Source organism: Podarcis erhardii (genome assembly GCF_964252035.2).
Source record: "Podarcis erhardii genome assembly, chromosome: 8".
Taxonomy (NCBI): domain Eukaryota; kingdom Metazoa; phylum Chordata; class Lepidosauria; order Squamata; family Lacertidae; genus Podarcis; species Podarcis erhardii.
The window spans coordinates 92,216,218-92,237,296 of NC_138499.1; the positions used below are offsets into that span (position 1 = coordinate 92,216,218).

At 44.7% G+C, this 21,079-nt stretch overlaps 1 protein-coding gene across 2 annotated transcripts in view; it reads right to left on the reverse strand.

Moving 5' to 3' along the window:
• Positions 1 to 21,079, reverse strand: part of ADCY2 (adenylate cyclase 2) — a gene marked incomplete at its 5' end in the record, with an annotated part of 149,422 nt that overhangs the window by 84,942 nt on the left and 43,401 nt on the right. For both annotated transcript variants that reach the window (XM_081872615.1, XM_081872616.1), the window contains one exon: positions 2,483 to 2,644. In XM_081872615.1, coding sequence (XP_081728741.1) covers positions 2,483 to 2,644 — 162 coding nt within the window. The remainder of the gene's footprint in view (positions 1 to 2,482; positions 2,645 to 21,079) is intronic.

Here is a 21,079-nt window from a genome sequence, read left to right on the forward strand (position 1 = left end):
ATGATGACGAAAAGTCGACTGTGGAAAAAGCTGTCATCTGGGCAAGCCACAGCTCTGCTCACATCTTTCGAGATGTGGCAGCGCTGCAGCAGGTGACACTTCCCCAATGCATCCCAGACAAGGCTGCCTCTGCCAGGGAATCTCTAGCCATTGGACGGCTAGAACGGCTCGATCGGCTTGAATCTAGTCTGCCTACCAAACTGGCCAATGGCAGGAAGGCTTAGGGGCAGGCATCCCTCGAGCGGTGGAGCTGACTGAACTTGCAGGCTTCACTCAGGTCCGCTCCTCAGGTATATAAACAGCTATCAAACCACTTCTTTAAAAAACCATCTTTGGACCCAGCCACTATGGCCAATTATCGCTCCGTCTCAAATCTTCCATTCTTGGGCAAGGTGATTGAGAAGGTCATGGAACAACACCAGACACACCTGCAGGATGTAAACTATTTGGACCCCTTCCTGTTGGGTTTGAGGCCTCATCATGGGACTGAAACTGCCTTAGTCACACTAGTTGATGGTCTCTGGCAGGCTAGGGACAGAGGTGAAAGCTGTTTTCTGACTGTGCTGGATCTCTCAGCAGCTTTCAGTACTGTCACCCATTGTATCCTCCTGGACCAACTAGACGTGCTGGGAGCTGGGGGCACTGTTATACAGTGCTTGCACTCCTTCCTCCAGAAAGTAGTGGTAAGGGATTGTGTCCAGAAAGTAGTGGTAAGGGATGAGTGGTCAGACCCCTGGGCTCTCACTTGTGGGGTGCCTCAGGGCTCCATCCTCTCCCCCTTGCTTTTAAACATCAATATGAAACCATTGAGAGAGATCATTCCAGTGGGCCAGGTGTTCACCAATATTTGGATGATACCCAGCTCTACCTCTCTTTTAAATCGGAACTAGTGAAGGAGGTGAACATCCTGTGTGGGTGTCTGGAGGTGGTTGTGGGGGTGGATGGTGGTCAACAGACTAAGGTTGAATTCCATACTGTTTCTGGGGACAGGGAATGGGATGGTGTGGGGAATTCCCTGGTCCTGAGTGGGGTAAATATGCCCATAAAGGACCAGGTGCGCAGCCTAGGAGTCACTTTGGACTCACAGCTGTCCGTGGAGGCACAGGTCAATTCTGTGTCCAGGGCAGCTGTCTGGTCCAGGTCAGCTCCATCTGGTATGCCAGCTGAGACCCTCCCTGCCTCCGCCACTGTCTTGTCAGAGTGGTACATGCTCTGGTTATCTCCCACTTGGGCTACTGCAATGCACTCCATGTGGGGCTACCTTTGAAGGGAACTCAGAACCTACAACTAATCCAGAATGCGGCTGCCAGATTGATGACTGGGAGTGGCCACAGGGACCATATAACACCAGTTCTAAAAAGTCAACACTGGCTCCCAGTACGTTTCTGATCCCTGTATACCTGAAGAAGCATCTTCTTTGTCGTCCAGCCCAGACACTGAGATCTAGTGCCAAGGGCCTTCTGGCACTGAGAGAAGTGAGGCTACAGAAACCAGGCAAAGGGTCTTCTCAGTAGTGGCGCCCACCCTGTGGAATGCCCTCCCGTCAGGTGTCAAGGAAATAAACTATGCCTTTAGAAGACATCTGGAGGTACAGAGAAGTTTTTAATGCTTGATGTTTTACTGTGTTTGAGGTTTTAATTTGTTGGAAGCCACCCAGAATGGCTGGAGCAACCCAGTCAACTTAGTGGTATATAAAATTATTATTATTATTATTATTATTATTATTATTATTATTATTATTATCAGGGGAGAACCTGACTGTCAAAGCAACATCCATATGGTGCTTGATAGTTTGCATTATTTGCCTTTAGAGTAGAAGTCATAAAACTAACTCAGATGAGACTTTGGAAATGCTGAGTCAAAACCTGGATTCAGTAAATGGGCTAGACAAGGACCAATAAACTGAAGCAGACAGCTAACAATGGATGTGCTATGGATGCAGAGTTCCCAATTTGGGGAACTGGTATTCAAGTAGTTCTAAGAAGGACCAGACACTCTCTAAATCAATAGGACCACAGCTTAGGGGTTCTCTTTGATCCAGCTTTGTTACTAGAGGCCCAGTTTGCCTCTGTGTTGTGGAATGTATCATCGTAAGTAGCAAGCCTTGATCTGTGTGCTTTTTAAAGGATCGTATATTATCCTTGGTAACCATTAGAAGTTTTGCATGACATAAATGCTATGAAATGTGCACAGGCCCATCTATGTAATATTCTTAAGCATTCTGCATCCTTTTAAAGTTGGAAATATTAAACTGCAATTGCCCCAGTGCAGCATCTCCTTGCATGCAAATGGCAACCCCAGGGCATACAAAGAGCTTCTACAGAGTTTAGGAGCTGACTGTCCCAATGAAAAATAGGTAAGTAAGCAATGTACAGTGCAAGGAGACAATTATGCTTCTAATCTCAGACCACTTATGCTTGATGGTAAGGATGATCATCAAGTCATTCACAGCACATAATGACCCACATCACTGGAAACATACCTGCCAAACCAAGTGTTCCTTGATGATGTCTGTTGATGACAGGCAGATACTTAGCACAATGGTATGTGATGCAGAGGTGGAGACGCTGGCGATTATAGCATCCTGCATGTTGAAGGGCAACATGGTATAGACCACAAAAATGATGAATAAGAAAAATGACACCTGTGCAGAAAAGACAAAGACAATACTTGTCAAAAGTAATTCTAAAAATATTTCAAGTACATGTTATCTAAAATTACAAAAGAGCTATTTTAAGTATGCACAGGATTTCTTAAAAGGATTTTTTAATGTGATCAACAGATAAACTTACACGGCCTTATCACCATCAGCTTTTTTAAAAAGTCCTGTTTGTTTCAAAAGCAAATTGCTATAGGCTTTCGTTCAAGACCCATAAGCCCTCTCAGCCACACAAAACTAACTGCACTGCTCAGCATCAAAAATCTTGTTGTGCATAAATTCAGGAACAGGTTTTAAAACAGGGGTATGTTTGCCAGGCTTTCTGGCTTACATGTGTTTGGGGATTTGTTTTTACTGCAGTCTGCATAGTCTGCTGATGTGCTTTAAGTTTACAAATTTATTCAGGATTTCTTTGCAGTTGAGCCATAATACCTAATCTGTGTGAACAAGAGGCTCTGTGGTAAGTGGTCCTGCTACTTAAGACTATAAGCAATCCCTTGCTGAATCAAACAATGGTCAACAGAGTCCGACTTTCATTGCAAAACTCCCAGCAACCAATCTGCTTGTGGTCCATCACAAATTTTCCAGTGGTTCACCAATAGCCCACATTCTACTTTTAGTTTTAAAGGGATGTACATTGTTGAAGAAGTATGTGACATTTAGAAACACGGAATGTTGTACGATGCACCCATAATCATATGCATATAAATTAAAACGTCAGCAACCAGTTTGCAAAGCTGGAATTAGTCACTGTAAGTTTAGAAGATTTAGCTTTGATGTCTCAAATATTTGACAAGCAAGAAATATGCAGCAAGAAAGACAATATCCTCTTCAAATATTGAATAGCCACCCAAAAATGTGGCTATGAGATATGGGGAACATTATACTTTTCAATAAGAAATGCCACTGTGTGTTAGAATTACCGTACTTTTCATCCCCAGCATTCAGCTTCATTTGGGGAGATTTGTTAATGAAAATGGGATTTCATATGTGAACTTTCTCTAATACCACATCAAGTCTTAAAGAGAATGTAGAATATTTACTCCATCCTTCTGTTCCAGAATGAAAAACAAAACAAAAACACGTTTATTGGAATGCTGCCCCCTTCACACCATTGGGGGAAGGAGTAAGAAAATGACACTTTGCACATTGCCAATGGCCTATAATTATCCAGGTGGCATACTTATTCAGAGTTAACACATTCTGCAGAATTAAAGGTGATTCACAAACAGCACTGGACAGAAATCCATAGGATTTCTATTTCCATCTGTCTCAGACCGTGCTATATTAGAAGGCTGTGCAAATTCTAATGATTAAAATTCTAAATTTAGCCTAGAGTTTCTGGCTATCAGTGTCCAGCTTGTAATACGGGTATGGAGCAAAGCTCTCACCACAAGCTCAAGTGTTTTACAGTGCAATTTGATATATGTATGATCAGAAAAATCACTCCATTGGGTTCAACAGGACTCCGTTCCAGAGAAGAGTGTACATGTTTGCATTCTACTGGCCTAGGCCCTCTCAAACTAGAAGAGCCGTCTCCCTGCACCAACACCAGCCACGTGAAGCAGCCTGATCACTCCCTTTCATTGGTCGGGATATAGGACAGTTTATTTCCCATGGCAAACCTTGCTCTCTAGAATTCTTTGCTCCAGCATCTCCACTTGCAAATCCGTTTGAGCACATTGAGGCACCATCTGAATCAGCATTATTTTAATTCAGCAGGCATATAGCCTGGCAGGCTGGTGTAGTATCCTATCTCCCTTGACTTACTGGCTTGATGATTAGGCAATGTTAAGGTCTTCTTCTCCAAACTGAGAAGGAGCCATCAGAGGAGATGCCAGCATACACTTTAGCCTGAGTAGAAACCAGTGCATGAACTTGAGGAGGATTAGAGAACTGCCAGCCATTTAATTATTACCACTTTGGACCCACTTTTACTCTCTTTATAAGTGAAACAGTCCCCCAGAACATGTTGAGTTGAAACCAACAATCACGGTTAGAGGGAGAATGCTGTTGTAAATATTTGGGATGATGCCCACTGGATTTTCCGTTTTAGAATTTCCAGAGCTACTCTCTTCAAGATTGCTAAAATCCCTTGGCCACATCTCCAGGGACAGAAAATGATGATGAGGGAACTAGTATCTGCTGTGAAGCAAGCTGCTTTTGCTGTGTGGTGGTTCTCTGTGCTCAAGTGATATGGTTAAGTTGCACTGAAGTTTGGCCTTTGGAAATTCACTGTGGACGAGACAGGCCTTGGCATGTGCTTCACCACAGAGCCCTGTCTGCTGCTGCACTCCACTCTGAAGTTAGAGGACTACCGTAAAGTTAGTTGCAAATTGAGTTGTATTCGTGCAATCTCTCTCTCTCTCTCTCTCTCTCTCTCTCTCTCTCTCTCTCTCACACACACACACACACACACACCGTGTGTCTTGGTCATACTGATACCCTGAAAAAATGATATTCCATTTCTCCCACCTTCATGGTTTCCCCCTTCATTTTCCTCTTTCTTTTGATAGGTGTTTCAATAAAACTTATTTTATCCACTTTCTTTTAGTTGGTAATTTAGAGGTGCCAGTAGTCTCACCTTGATGGTTAGTAATAAAACTGCACAGCTGCTGTCTCCTGGGAAAACATGTATTTGCTAAGTGCGTTCTTCTGTCACACAGATCAAGGACAGACCTGCCTAAATGGGGTTCCAGCACACAGTGCAGAGTGTGGGGAGGTGCTGCTTCCCTATTCTTGCTCCAACTGGCAATAATAGGTCACCTCATGAGTGGGGCTGTGTAACATGGGTGAAACTAAGAGCCCAACTAACTAACATTAGCTGATAATGGGATTGTTCCTTGGGATGTGGCACTGCCTCCTTATGGCATAGAAGACCAGCCAAATGACAATTCATAAGCCCATGAGGGAAAGTGTACACTTGTCTGCAAATGTATAGCTTGCTTTATTGAAGTCTTGTTTGCCTTTTGTTCATTTATTAAAATGCTGACTGCTGTAAATGTGTTTAGAATTTTAAATACATAGTAAATATTTTTATTTTCAAACCTGCTAGAACAATACGTTATGGGAGGAGGAGTGCTCAGCAAAGAGGCTCTGTACGTTCTTTCAGAGTGAAGGTTCAGGGGAGTAAGCAAGAAATTGGGACTGCCTGTAATTCCAATAGAGGCCCCTGGTGTGTAATAAAGGCAAATCTAAGATCCGGACAGGCAGTCTGCTTACAAAAAGGATCTTATTGTATTATTTTTTAAAAATAATATTTATTAACATTTTAAAAACTGCAAAAGAAAGACAAAGGATTAAACAAAGCAAAACAATACAATACAAAAACCAAAAACCACACAACACGAACCCCCAAACATTAAATTAACAAAACCAAACAAACACAATTTAAAAAACATCTAATAAGTTCAATATCTTTGAGACTCCTTAAAAGGGAGTGAAAGGCGGGATATCAAATCCAAACTCTTCAAATCCAATATCTTAACTTTCATTTACTTGTTTCATCGACCTCCTCGCACCTCCCTTTTTGTATTCCACTTTAATTAACTATTTCAGCAATTCCTTTCCATCTTCCTCTGTTTTCTGTCCTGTAATTTATCTTAACATATTCTAACCTTATTTTTCCCTTTAATATATAATTGTCTCAACATATTTTAACTTTATTTTCCCTTTAATACTCTAATATTCTATTTGTACTTAATTCCTTGTAACATTTCTACTAAAGCCATATAGCTCCTTTCCAACATTTTTCTAAAACTCATTAATTTTACAATATTTTTATAAATAGTCTTTAAACTTTTTCCAATCTTCTTCCACCGACTCTTCTCCCTGGTCCCAGATTCTGCCAGTCATATCCGCCAATTCCCTATAGTCCATCAACTTGGTGATCTTCTGTCCGATGCTCTTAACTCTTTTCCAAGTCCCTTCTGCGAGTCTTCTTCATATTTATACATGAACTTTACTTTGTCTTCCGCTGATCTTATTTTCATTTTCCTTCCTTTGAGGCTATAGAGTAGATCTCGGGGAAACTCCCACCTAAAGATGATTTTATTCCTTCTCGACAGGGCAACCAAATCTCCGTAGTTGGATCTAAGATCCGAAAGGTATTTCAGGACATCTTTCAGAATTTCCACTCTTGACTGTTGTTCTTCTAAGTTCCTCTGGTAGTTCCAACAGTCTCTTATTTTGTTCTTCTCTTTTTTCCCTCCTCTTCCAAGTCCGAGAGCCCTCACAGTTTTAATCTCTTCTTGACCCAAGTCCCGGTCCCAAAAGTCATCAAATTCCTGTGTAAGAAAATCTATCAAACTTTCCTTCTCCAGTTCAGGTAGGGCTCTGATCCTCAAAATCTGATTTTCTTTAAATTCAATCATAGCAGGCATCAACCTATGGTCATCAAGTTGCATCTGTAAGGCTGGGACTCTCTCTCTCTCCAACTGTGTTACCTTAGGTTCAACGGCAATAACTTTCTCCCTAGCCTTCTCCGCAGCTTGCCATGTCAAAGTAGATTCCTGTGTCAGTTTCTGAATAGTTTCTATATTGGTGTACACTTTTTGTCCCAAATTGTCAATTTTGGTAGTTACCAGATCCACCTTTTTGTGGAGCTGTTCCAGCGAGTCACTTATCTTACATAATACAACCACTAAGGCCTCTTCTGTCAACATTCTTGACCGATTCAAGGTCCCCAGAATCTCACAGGTTCTTATCTTGCAGCTGGAAATCCCCCCAGCTCAACTCTTGTGACAGTTTCAAAAGCTTCCTCTAGAGGGAAACAGTTCCTCTAGAGGGAAACAGTTTCTATTTATATTAGTCCTTTTAAACTCAATTCAAACAATAAAGTTAGTTTCAATTTTCTGTTACTTTTACTCCTTTTTAAACGCAGACGGAGACCATGGAAATAATGTATTCCTCTTATTTGACTAACTGTCAGTGAACGTTCTAATCACGGTCAGTCCTGTTGGCAGCCCGTTTCCAGGATCAGAGCGGTGGTATATTAACTCTGTTCGCTCTCTCCTGCAGGTATACTCAATCCAAAACTTTCCCCCCTCTTCTCCTGCCACCAAGGGGGGTTTAGTATTTTTACTGATGGAAATTTAGTCCTTTAAGATAGGCTTTCCAAGACTTCAGCTTGCATCCTCATTGCTTCAATATATTTACAAAAGGGGAAGGTGGACTTCCTGTTTTAGACCTCCCCATTTCGGCACCAAATTAAGATGTTTAAAAATCCAATTCTCCGCTCTACTCACGGGTAGTTACTTTAAGATCAAATTGTCCACAGGAAAAAGTCAGCGCTCTCCGGCAACAGCTATGCGGCTTCACTCCGTGGAAGAAGCAGTCAATTCGAAGCACCACGCCGCTCACCCCACGTCACTCCGGATCCCCGAAACCGGGTTTCCCCGCGAGTAGGGGAGGCGCAAAAGGTGCCAGCCGAATCCCACGTTCACAGGCTTCACCCGCCTGTGATTTCTAGTGGGTCTCCGCCTTCGCCGTGGCGGCCAGACCCGGATTCCTATGAAGCAAATTCCTCCCGATCAGAGGAATTCCGCCATTACCGGAGGCGCTAACCCGGAAGTCCCCCCAAAAAAGGATCTTATTGTAGAACTGAGGAGGTTTGGCAGCTGCTTTTGCTGCTAATGGAAATGGGAACAGCAGAAAGATTTATAGCAAGAACTCCTCTTCTTGTTGCTTCTGTTTTTAGATAGGTTGCAGAGCAGCTGGCCACATTTGGATACAAATGGATGGCTGACCAGGTTTGATCCAAACCCAAAAGGTTAAAAGCTAGATGCGTTTCAGGGCTACAGACAAATGTGATGGTGATTTTTGTCCCAATAGCAAGCATCATACCACATTTTATAATTTTTTTAAAGTTATGGGAGACAGTTTGAAAATCAAGCCGCGTGGCCTCCAAATAAGTGTATGGTAGCTGCAACAAAATTTGCTGCCAAGGAGTGTGGTGGAGTCTCCTTCTTTGGAGGTCTTTAAGCAGAGGCTTGACAACCATATGTCAGGAGTGCTCTGATGGTGTTTCCTGCTTGGCAGGGGGTTGGACTCGATGGCCCTTGTGGTCTCTTCCAACTCTATGATTCTATGATTCTAAAGGGATGATAAGAGAAATCAACCAGAACAGCAATACAAATGACTGCCACTCCTGTGAATTCTATAAACGAACAGGAAAAATAGAACTATAAAAGGTATGGCTGGAAGAGCCCATGGAGAAAACAGGAACAGGAAAATGCTATTGGCTGTCCAACTGATTATTCACCAGGGAGTATTCACCAATTCTCCGGATAATATTTCGACACCAATTAATTTCAGCTCTGCAAACAGACATCAGAACAATGCTGTGGCTTTCCAAGAGATTGTGCAGCGTACAAGACTTCACTAAAGGATATAATTACATGTCACATATATACACATACATATACACCTGCAAACAGATTAAATGAAGGCAGTCTAGGAAAAGGGATTTAGAAGTGGTGCACAGCTATGTGTTTGGCATGTGTGTGTGTGTGTGTGTGTGTGTGTGTGTGTGCACCTAACTCTTTACCTATCCACTCCAAACCACCAGCACCCAAGCCATCCCCCACACAGGGTACCAAATGTGCATTTGCCATTCAGTAGACCTATTTGGAGTCTCCAAGTGAAGAACTTTGGGGCAAGTATGAGCAGAAATAATGGGCAGAAATGGCAGGGAGCTCCTCACCCCCCCCCCAACAGCTCTTTCCGTGCTCCTATCACCAGCATCACAGTGCTGTCAGGATTGTGCTTGGAGAGGCAGGTTCTGATGCAGGAGGAGGAGGGATCTCCCCTCCCTGACTCAATGCCAGCTGCTTCAGAAGGAGGTGCAGGGATGCCGGCACTCTCTCCCCCCCCCCCCCAGCAGCCTTCCTATGGAGTGCAAAGCCTCAGTGTAGCCTAAGGAGGGTTTGTGGAAGCAGAAGTGGGAGGCGGAAAAGGAGGAGGCGGCAACCAAACAGAAACCAGAACTGGAGAGTGCAGTCCTGTCACCAGAACAGGGCACTGCCTTCGCAGAATGGAGCAGACCCACCTATCCCGACTGAATGTGTGTTTGTGCGTGCATGCACACGCACCATCTCAACATTCCTGCAAGGTGAGCAAGTCTTCTGAGCTAGCGCACCCCACTTCATATATAAAAGCTTGTTGGACAGGATGTGGAAACTTGCTGGGAGATCTATGTCATTTCTGTCCTGTTCTTAACGTCTCGCTCTGCTCTGGAATACCTGAACCATGACTCCTGAGCCCTGTGTCTGCTGCTGAACTTGTACCATTACTTGCTTAAATAACAACTGAATTCATATTTCATATTTTTGCTTGCATCATTTGAGGCAGGTTAGTCCCCGCCCTCAAATGCTGCTTTTCCCTATTCAAGATTTTCAGAGGCTTTAGAAGGGTAAGATAAGGATGCAGGAGTGTTTGTAAACTACAGGTCTCCCAAAGTGATATCAACTGACAACAAAATATTTTAAGGTGGAAAGAAGTGGATTGCAAAAGAGGATGAGAAGAGATGGAAAATGACCCTGTAATACAGTACATCTCTAATTTATTTATTTTAAAGTGTCTTTCCCTTCTCACTGACAGTTTTGGCCATAAAATATTGTGTTGTCTGTTGCTCAGAGACTGAGATAACTTAATTCTGAAATTTAAACTGTTTTCAATACATCAAGCAGACAGTAAAGAAAAGCAGCCTGGACCAAGATATTTTACAGAAATGCTATTTCACTGGTGCTGTTGCCCAACTGACACACACACTTGCCTGCTCTTTACATCAGCGAGTCAGATTAACCCAAATGATTAGGCAGATGTTAGAGATCTGGGTTTTAAAACAAAAATTATGAGATGTACCCGATTTCCTCCTTCAAAAGGGCCAGCTTTCAGCACCAGCAAAACAACAACTGCTTCCCCCCTTCTCCCAGGCAGCAGGGTACTGCCACTGCCAAAAATAGCACATGAAATAGGAATGTATTTGGTTTCATATGCTACACAGAAACAGGTAGAACATCTTGGTGTGGAAAGATTAACTGGTCTGCTTTGAAGCTCTCTGTGAACTACTGGGCCACTGCCTTCTTACGGGAACTCAATGTGGAGTAAACACGAATAGAATCAGAAGTACTAGCGCTCATTGATGTCTGCATGAAATGTAGAGCTACTAAATAAAGCTGCCACCTTTGTTTCTTCAGTGCAGCATGCCTAGCTACCACCCAATATATTTTTATCCCATAACCCTCAGCCCTAACCAGGCAAATAGCCAAAGTGGGGGCCTCCCTATGTTTTGAACTGCAGGTCCCCTCACCCCTGACCACTGGCCCAACTGGCAGGGGCTGAGAGGGCTTATAGTCCAAAATATTATTTGTTTATTAAATTTATATGCTACCCTCCATCCGTAGATAGAAACACATTATAAAAACACAAAATACATAAACAACAAAATAAAATTAACTCCCTCCTCCCACAAACACATTTAAAAGGGGTACATTTTATTTATTAAATTTGCAGCGACCCATGTTTGCTACTGCTCACCTAACCTAATTAAGGCTAAAACCCTATGCACACTTAACTGGGAGTAGGTCCTACTGAAATTCCAAGTATAAGTGCATAGGATTGCACTGTCTGAACATTACCTCTTCCATCCCATTTTAAAGACTATTACTTACTGCAGCTTGGCTTTTCTTAGTCCCAAAGAATACCCTCTAACCTGCTGTCTTTTTTGTTGTTGTTAAACATCCAGTTAAAGGAGAGTTCAGGGAAATTCATAGCACTAAAAAATAATACCACTAAAAAAAAAAGTATTATGCTACTGCTTCTGTTTAAATAATAATTTAAGGAAACCCTCCCAGATCTCATGAAGACTTCAAGCCCTTTGCTCCTCCAAAGGCAGGGAGGCAGTGAGAGTAAGCAAAGGTTGCTTTGCCATCACATAAAAAAGTTGCAGTCCCACCCTGCTCAGGGCCAGCCCAAGACATTTTGCTGCCTGAGGCAAAGGACAAGATGGGTAGCTGACTCTTACTCCAACACTGGCAATGTGACAGCATCCTCCACTGCATTGGAGAACAACAGATAGCTTAGAAGGCCCAAGCCAGGCCACATGGCACAGATTGCTCTGTTCTCTGCCACCCAACACTGTCCCACTCTGCAAGGTAACACTACTCCACTTTTTGTAAAAACCAATATTTTCTTCAATGCTGAAATCCAGATATCACAAGTTCATTTTCTTTTTCATGCAAAAAGTCTATAACGGGTTTCCAATCTTCTGTAAATGTCAACAATGATTTTTCACTACTTAAACACATTCACTTTGTCATCTCAGCCAAATCCATTAACTTTAGCCACCATTCCTCCAAGGCAGATAATGTATCTTACCATCTTTGTGCATATAAAATCCAATGTGATGATATACTGAAATAATGTTCTATGGTTCTTTTCTAACTGTATATCCTTTATTCCTAATAGGAAAAGTTTTGGCTTCTGTTGAATGTTAACCTATCCCCAGCTCCCCATTCTGTTTCTTCAGTCTCATCCATTTGCTTGAATTTTTCCATAGTCTCTTGTTTTTTGTACCAAATCAAGTCAAAATCTTTCTAATTAAAGGTAAAATCACTCCGTCCAGTATGTCCAATCTTTTCTGCTTAATTTTATTTGTTATAAAGGAGTAGTCATTTGTTTTATGGATTATCCTCAGTGGAATTTCTTTCAGTATACAGTTGTACCTTGGAGGTTGAATGTAATAATAATAATAATAATAATAATAATAATAATAATAATTTATACCCCGCCCATCTGGCTGGGCTTCCCCAGCCACTCTGGGCGGCATTCAACAAAATATTAAAATACAGTAATGCATCAAACATTAAAAGCTTCCCTAAACAGGGCTGCCTTCAGATGTCTCCTAAAAGTCTGGTAGTTGTTGTTCTTTTTGATATCTGGCAGGTTTTCTTTATGGCGTATTTTTATTGCATGTGGACACTTGATAATTAATTTTCTACTTGTAAAAAACTTATTAGGCATTTTGGTGTTATATAAATTAAATAATAATTGTTTTTCTTTTTCCTTCCTTCCTTCCTTCCCATTGTTGGAATGTTTTGTTAATCTTCTTACATAAAATGAAGCAATAAATAAATAAATAAATAAATAAATAAATAAGCCAGCCATTGTAGCTGTGGTGAAGTGGCCATGAGGAACCAGCCCCCTCTCACTTCCACCACCTCCAGAGCCTGCTGTTCCATAACAATCTGAAGACCAGGTTAAATCAGGATGGAGAGCAATAGGACTGATCCACTATGCCAGGAAGACCTGTGCCTGCTCCTTGGTTTGTCTGCTTTGCCTTGTCCTAACCCACATTGCTGGTTTTGATATTTCAACCTTCTTATTGGGATGCTTGCAGAATTCAGAACCTCCACAATGAACAGACCTGACCCACACACCTCCCAGACTACTGTGCAGACTAGAACACAGATATCCTACAGATTGTGGAGTTTTGCAAAAAACTGCAATGTAATTCTCAGCTCAAAGCTTGCACCAAGCTACACAGGAATGCGTACTGTGATGGGATGATGAGCTGCTTGTGCGTAAAAGCTTAGTCCCTCAGAGTTTGCCCAGATTAGCAAAGCTCTGTCTGTAGCGGAGCCCCTTAAGCATGGCTCCCTCAATCGCTGGCAGAATCCGACAGTGGGCGTTTGCGGAATCTCTTCCAACATAAAAGCTCCTTAACGGAAACGCGTCTTCTGGACTCTCGGCGTGACAGTTTCCGGCGAGGTGTGGGTGTCCCTATAGGAGGTCCTGAAACCTCCTCACTGTTTTCGCTAGAAGTGTCCCAGAGCCATCCCTCCGACTCCCTTTCCCTCGGAGCTCCTTCTCTCCCCCTGCTGGTTCCCTCCTCTGCGGTTAAGTCTCTCCTAACCTCCTTGAGCCCTTCCACCACCTGCTCTTCCGATGGCAGTTCCCTGACATCCACCTCCCCTCCAGGGCCCCCTTCACTCCCTCCCGTCCCTTCCTCCATGGGCGGTGAGGATGCAAAACCCCTGAAAGAGCCTCCCTCATCTTCCGAAGTCTCGAACACTTCCCTCCACCGGTTGCTGTCCCTAGCCCCCCAGTACTCCTCCTCATCAGAGTGTACTCCTTCTTCCAGCTCTGATTCCGGGAACCCTTCGAACTCCTCTTCCTCGTCGGTGGTGCCAAAATGTTCCCTCCGGAACCTCGTTACAGACTGAGGTTTCCTTGGGAACCTTTGATGAAACGTTTCTATCAAAACCTCGTCATTGACTTCCTCTGCACTTACCCAGGTGTTTTCTGACTCTGGTTCCCCTTCCCAAGCTACCAAATACTCCACCTGATTACCCTTCCACCTGGAGTCAATGATTTCCGCCACATGGTTGTTGCGCTCCCTTTCTTCTATGACTGGTCCCTGAGTGAACAACCCTTCACGTCCCCCCCTGTATGGTGACAACAATGACCTGTGGAATACTGGGTGCAGTTTCATGTGGTTAGGTAACCTGAGTTTGAACGCCACCGGATTGACCTGTTGAATGACCTCAAATGGTCCCAATCTTTTGGGTCTCAATTTCTTACAACCCCCTTTGAACGGCAACCCTTGGGTCGACAGCCACACCTGGTCCCCCACCCTTATGGTTTCACCTTCCCTTCTATTCCTGTCTGCCTGCTTCTTGTATTCTTCCTTGGCCCTTTCTAGGTTAAGTTGGAGCTGACGGTGGATCGCTTCCATTTCCTCTACAAAATGTTCTGCTGCCGGGACGCTCCATCTCTCCCCTCCTTCCCCTGGAAAAGCCCTGGGATGACACCCATAGTTTGCCAAAAAGGGACTCATCCCTGTGGACACATTCTCCGCATTATTGTAGGCAAATTCCGCCAGTGCCAACTTTTCTACCCAATCATTTTCTCTGTCATTGACATAACACCTCAAGTATTGTTGGAGGATACCGTTTGCTCTTTCCGCCTGCCCGTTGGTTTCAGGGTGTCGGGCAGTCGAAAAATTGACTTCTACATGCAGCAAGCTCATGAGCTTCCTCCAGAACCTGGAAGTAAATTGTTTCCCTCGGTCAGAGACCACCCTCAAGGGGGCGCCATGCAACCTAAAAATGTGTTCTACAAACAATTTGGCTGTCTCTTCTGCCGTGACCGCATGTGAGCATGCTACAAAGTGGCACATCTTGGTTAACAGGTCTACTACCACCATGACAGCTGTTTTCCCTTTGGATTTTGGCAGATCCGTCATAAAATCTATGGATACTGCCTCCCATGGCCTTTCTGGTGTGGGTAAGGGTTCCAATAGCCCCGCTGGTGCCAACCTCTCCCCTTTTGCTCGCTGGCACCGGTCGCACCCCCTAACATATTCCCGTACGTCTTCCCTCACCTTGGGCCACCAAAACTTCCTGGTAACCAACCACATGGTTTTGTGTTGCCCGAAGTGCCCCGCTGTGGGGCTGTCGTGCAATTGTTTGAGTACCCGACCCCTCAATTCTCCTTCCGGTATGTACAGTGCCCCCTTGTAATACAACGTTCCGTTCCTTTCCTCAAACCCCCCTGTGTTCTCTCCACCTCCCCGGAGTCCTCTGAGTTTATCTTGGGCGTATTCATCGTTCTCGATTTCCTCTACCAGTTCTCTTTGCCCCACCAATGCCACCCCACACACCCAGTGGTCCTCAGGGATGATATGTCTCTCCTCTGGCGCCCCCTCTCCCTCTAAATACTCTGGTTTACGAGAGAGAGCGTCCGCTCTGACATTCTCCTTCCCCGGCACATAGCAAATTTCAAAATGGAATTTGGAGAACTCCTGGGCCCATCTCACTTGTCTCTGGTTCAGTACTCGGGCAGTTCTCCAGTATTCTAGATTTTTGTGGTCGGTGCGCACTTGGACCTTGTGCTGCGCTCCAATCAGCAAGTGTTGCCATCTCCGGAAAGCTTCATGAATGGCGAGTAGTTCTCGGTCGTACACGGTGTAGTTCCTCTCGGATTTGTTCAACTTCCACGAGAAGAAGGCACACGGTCTCCATTCCGACGTATCTTTTCCTGGCTGTAGAAGCACCGCCCCCACCGCTCGGTCTGATGCGTCAGTCTCCACTCTCATTGGTTGCTGTAGATCCACGTGCAAAAGTTGTTCTTCCGACGCAAACGCCTTCTTCAATCTTTCGAACGCCCGCTGCGCCTCTTCCGTCCAAACAAATTTCTTCTTGCTGCTGAGACAATCAGTGATGGGCGCCGTTAAGTGGGCAAAGTTCTTGATGAACTTCCGATAGAAGTTTCCGAAGCCCAGGAACCTTTGCACGTCCTTCTTAGTTTTCGGTGTCTTCCATTCCAGTACCGCTTGAACCTTGCTGGGATCCATGGCCAATCCCTTGTCTGACAACCGGTACCCCAGGAATTCCACCTCTCTGGTATGAAACTCACACTTCTCCAGTTTCACCCACAGCTGGTTTTCTTGCAGTCTGCTCAGTACCTCTCTTACATCTCACACATGCTGCTCCTCATTCTCTGAGTACACCAGGACGTCATCTAAAAACGCTACACAGTTCTTGTAAAGCAATGGTCCCAGGACGTGATTAATGAACGATTGAAAACAGGCCGAGCCCCCCTGTAGACTGAAAGGCATAACGAGGTACTCAAAGGCCCCCAAGGGGGTGAACATAGTGGTTTTCCACTCGTCTCCCTTTCTCATACGTATCAGGTTATACGCCCCCCCCTTAGGTCCAGCTTGGTAAAAATTTTCCCTTTCCTCACCCGGGTCAAAATGTCATCGATTCTGGGCATGGGGAAAGCCACTGGTTCTGACACTGCATTCAGGGCCCGGAAGTCCACGACCAATCTGGGTTTATCCGTATTTTTTTTGTCCACAAAGAACACTGGGCTGCCCCCCACCGCGCGTGACTCTCTGATGAAACCTCGCTTGAGGTTCTTGTCAATGAACTCCCTTAACTCCTGCATCTCCCTGTCTGACATTGCATACAGCTTGCCCACTGGCAGTTGTGCTCCTGGGAGTAAGTTAATTTGACAGTCAAAGGGTCTGTGCGGGGGCAGTTTATCTGCTTCTCTTTCGCTGAAGACGTTAACCAGGTCGGCGTATTGTCGTGGTACCTTCCCTTTATCTGTTACTTCCATCCCTGCTAGCGTAGCCTGGGCTCCTACCTGGGCTTCCCCTTCCTTGCAGTGTGCCATGCAATGCGCTGACCCAAAGGAAACTACCCTCTGGTGCCATCCCACTAGCGGATCATGCAGTGCCAGCCAGCTCATCCCCAAAATAATGGGCGCTCCTCCCAAGGTGGCCACATTAAACGCTATCAGTTCGGTGTGTCTTGCCACCCTCATTATCATTGGGACAGTCTGTTGGTTAACTTCTCCCCCCAACAGCTCCCTCCCATCAATCGTGGTCACCTGCAACGGGTTGCTCAAAGGGATAGTCTGTATCTGGTGTTCGGCTGCAAACTCCTTACTCATAAAATTGCAGGAGCTGCCTGAGTCCAATAGCGCCTTTATCTTTAATGGGTGTCCGTTTGGCAGCTCTAGCAACACCTCTATTACAAGCGCTGGTCTTGGGGGTTCCGGCGTGGGCACATTCACTGCTCTTTGGCCTGGCTGCTGTGCCCCGATGGTGGCAGCCAGGCGTTGGCTTTTACTTGCTCCTTAACCCCTTCCTCCTCCCCTCCAACAGCTCCCGCCATCCCTTGCCATTCCTTTCTTTGCGGGCAGACTCTGGCAAAGTGACCTGGCTGTTGGCAGAGAAAACATTTCTTGGCGCTCTTTCCCTCCTTCTTCCGCCTTTCACTGGGGTTTGAAACTGCGCGCGCGCGCGCTGTTCCAATTTCCATCGGCTCTGCTGGCGGGGAATGCTGCTCAGGAATCTCTGGAATGCGAAAATCCCTCCAACGTTCCCCCTTCCCTTCCCGCTTCTCCAAAGCTCTCGCCTCCTGGCGTGCTCCTATGGCCAGCGCTGATTTAGTCAGCTGGTCCATAGACTCCGCCCTGGGCGCCTGGGAAAGTTCGTCCTTCACTGCCGAAGATAGTCCTTCTTCGAACAGCATTTGTATCGGTTCCGCCGACAAATCCCAACCCAATTTATGGATCAACATGGTGAACTCAGTCCAGTACTCACGGACAGATCGGCTCCCCTGTTTACACGCCATTAACTGTCTGCGCACCACTCCCTGCTCAATCTCGCTGGAAAACATCAGATCCATGGCGCGAAAAAACTTCCTCGAGTCCTTTAGGGCGTCATTATTAGCTGCCATCAGGGGCCTCACCCAGTCTTTCGCCCCCCCCTTCGAGATGCCCAATCACAAACGCTACCCTCGATTCCTCATCAGGAAAGTCATCAAACTGCAGATTGAGGGCATATTGCATCTCTGTCCTGTCGGATTGCTGTGATGGGATGATGAGCTGCTTGTGCGTAAAAGCTTAGTCCCTCAGAGTTTGCCCAGATTAGCAAAGCTCTGTCTGTAGCGGAGCCCCTTAAGCATGGCTCCCTCAATCGCTGGCAGAATCCGACAGTGGGCGTTTGCGGAATCTCTTCCAACATAAAAGCTCCTTAACGGAAACGCGTCTTCTGGACTCTCGGCGTGACAGTTTCCGGCGAGGTGTGGGTGTCCCTATAGGAGGTCCTGAAACCTCCTCACTGTTTTCGCTAGAAGTGTCCCAGAGCCATCCCTCCGACTCCCTTTCCCTCGGAGCTCCTTCTCTCCCCCTGCTGGTTCCCTCCTCTGCGGTTAAGTCTCTCCTAACCTCCTTGAGCCCTTCCACCACCTGCTCTTCCGATGGCAGTTCCCTGACACGTACATTTAGGACAATTTAGGAATTAGAATAAGAAAATATGTAATATTTAAATATTTATTATTTTTGTTTCAATTTTTAAAGCAAAAATCCCATTGATATGAAAACAGGAGGCAAATGGAATTATGAAAGGAACACATGTGCAAATGACACTGACTGGAATTTGACCTCTCTCACTGCCTGCCTTCAGATTTGGAAACACTTTACCTCATCCATTATCAAGGGAGCTCTCTTAGCCCTAAAAAGCTTGCCTCATCGGGCTCAGTTGACAACTGGCTCCAGAACTTTCATTCTTGAGCCAATTGCTTCCAACTCTGGACTGTGAGACTCCACTGTTACCCTGTTGCTTCAAGGTTATCCCCGCTGCTCTCACACTGGCCACCTTGAGATCTTTTCCTAAAAAAGATTTATGGAAAATTAATGTTAGCTATGCAAAAGGGTTGGCCTGAGCTTCTGGAACCATGATTTCCATACCTGGCGCAGAAGTCACAGCAAAAAGCATTAATGAAAATTTTGACCTGCCACTTCATTATTTCTTCACTAATTTTTCCAAGCAGCTTAGATTAAAATGGTTCCATGACAAAATGTGCTGGCTATGTGACAAAAGCATAAAGAGGAGCAGTCAATAAATGCCACTTCTTCGTATACTTTTATTGTGGTCTGAAGACTTCATAGTCTTCTCCTAAGACAGCCACAAAAGCTATCAAAAACTGCAATAGCTTTGGCTCCTCAGTTTTCAACTTTATCCGGACTGTTCAGATTAATGAGGATGTGCATTAATCCAACACCTAGAGGAAAATGACACCTAGCAGCAATTTCTGGCACAAAGCAGTATCCTAAGCAAGGTATTATGCTCATATTGAAAACAACTGAAGGCGATTGCTGCAAGCTACAGCCTTCAAGCTATGTTTCATTTTCGAGAACAACTCCAAGCAGATTGACAAGCTATGAGTAGCGTCTCTTAGACACTGAGTCTAGCTGAAGAACAACAAGCAGCTCCAAGGTTCATCAAAACTACCATACTTTTCCGTGTACAACACAGCTCCTATTTTGGGGGACTCAAACTTAACAAAAAGGGGGGGAGATTCCCTGAAGTTGTTGCGCTTTCTGGGGGGAGGATTACCCGCAGTTGTTGAGCTTTTTAGGGGGGATGCCAAGAGTTGCCCACCTGCTCTACACATGTATAAGACGACCCCTAATTTTGAAAATGATTTTTGAATAAAAAAACATAGTCTTATACACGGAAAAGTGTACGGAAAAGTGTACATAAAGCAATCACAGCTACAAACAGTTCTTTACATCACTAAAAAAAGTGATGACAAAAAGATACAACCTTCAGCACTGTGTTTTGACTCTGGTACTAACATTTTTCATTTGCTACTTACATACATTTTAACAGATTTTTATGGGGATGTGAGTTCACATTTCAGCTTGATATGAATTCGTAAAAGGATGTTATGGAATAATGAAATGGTGTGTGTGTGTGTGTGTGTGTGTGTGTGTGTGTGTGTGTGTGTATCAGTGGTTGAACACATGCCAAACACATGCAAATGGAGAGCTGCCTGTACTCCCAAACAGAAGAAGGTAGAGCGCTGGACAACCCCTAGTATGGGAGGTCTTATGGGCCTTTTAGACACCAAGAATACAGCACAAGACTTTGCCAGCTTTTTTCTACAACCTAATCCAAGGGATATGGGTTGGCATGGCATGTCCCCATCACCACACCTATAAAGAGCCACACAATCAGGTTGGAATGGACTAAGCAAGCCTCTCTTTCACTTCTGTATTCCAAAGGTGGTCTTTCAATGAAAAATCCCTGGTGACTTATAACAATCTATCTGAAACTTTAAATGAGATTTATTTGAGAGAGATATTTGGATTCTTAGATAACACAAAGCAGAGGGAGTAAACCAATAATAGAACTACAGTTTTTAAACTACTCTGCTCTTGTCCCTTCCCCCCACCTTTAGAATCATAGAATCATAGAGTTGGAAGAGACCACAAGGGCCATCGAGTCCAACCCCCTGCCAAGCAGGAAACACCATCAGAGCACTCCTGAAATATGGTTGTCAAGCCTCTGCTTAAAGACCTCCAAAGAAGGAGACTCCACCACACTCCTTGGCAGCAAATTCCACTGTCAAACAGCTCTTACTGTCAGGAAGTTCTTCCTAATGTTTAGGTGGAATCTTATTTCTTGTAGTTTGGAACCATTGCTCCGTGTCCGCTTCTCTGGAGCAGCAGAAAACAACCTTTCTCCCTCCTCTATGTGACATCCTTTTATATATTTGAACATAGCTATCATATCACCCCTTAACCTCCTCTTTTCCAGGCTAAACATGCCCAGCTCCCTTAGCCGTTCTTCATAAGGCATCGTTTCCAGGCCTTTGACCATTTTGGTTGCCCTCCTCTGGACACGTTCCAGTTTGTCAGTGTCCTTCTTGAACTGTGGTGCCCAGAACTGGACACAGTACTCCAGGTGAGGTCTGACCAGAGCAGAATACAGTGGCACTATTACTTCCCTTGATCTAGATGCAATACTCCTATTGATGCAGCCCAGAATTGCATTGGCTTTTTTAGCTGCCGCGTCACACTGTTGGCTCATGTCAAGTTTGTGGTCAACCAAGACTC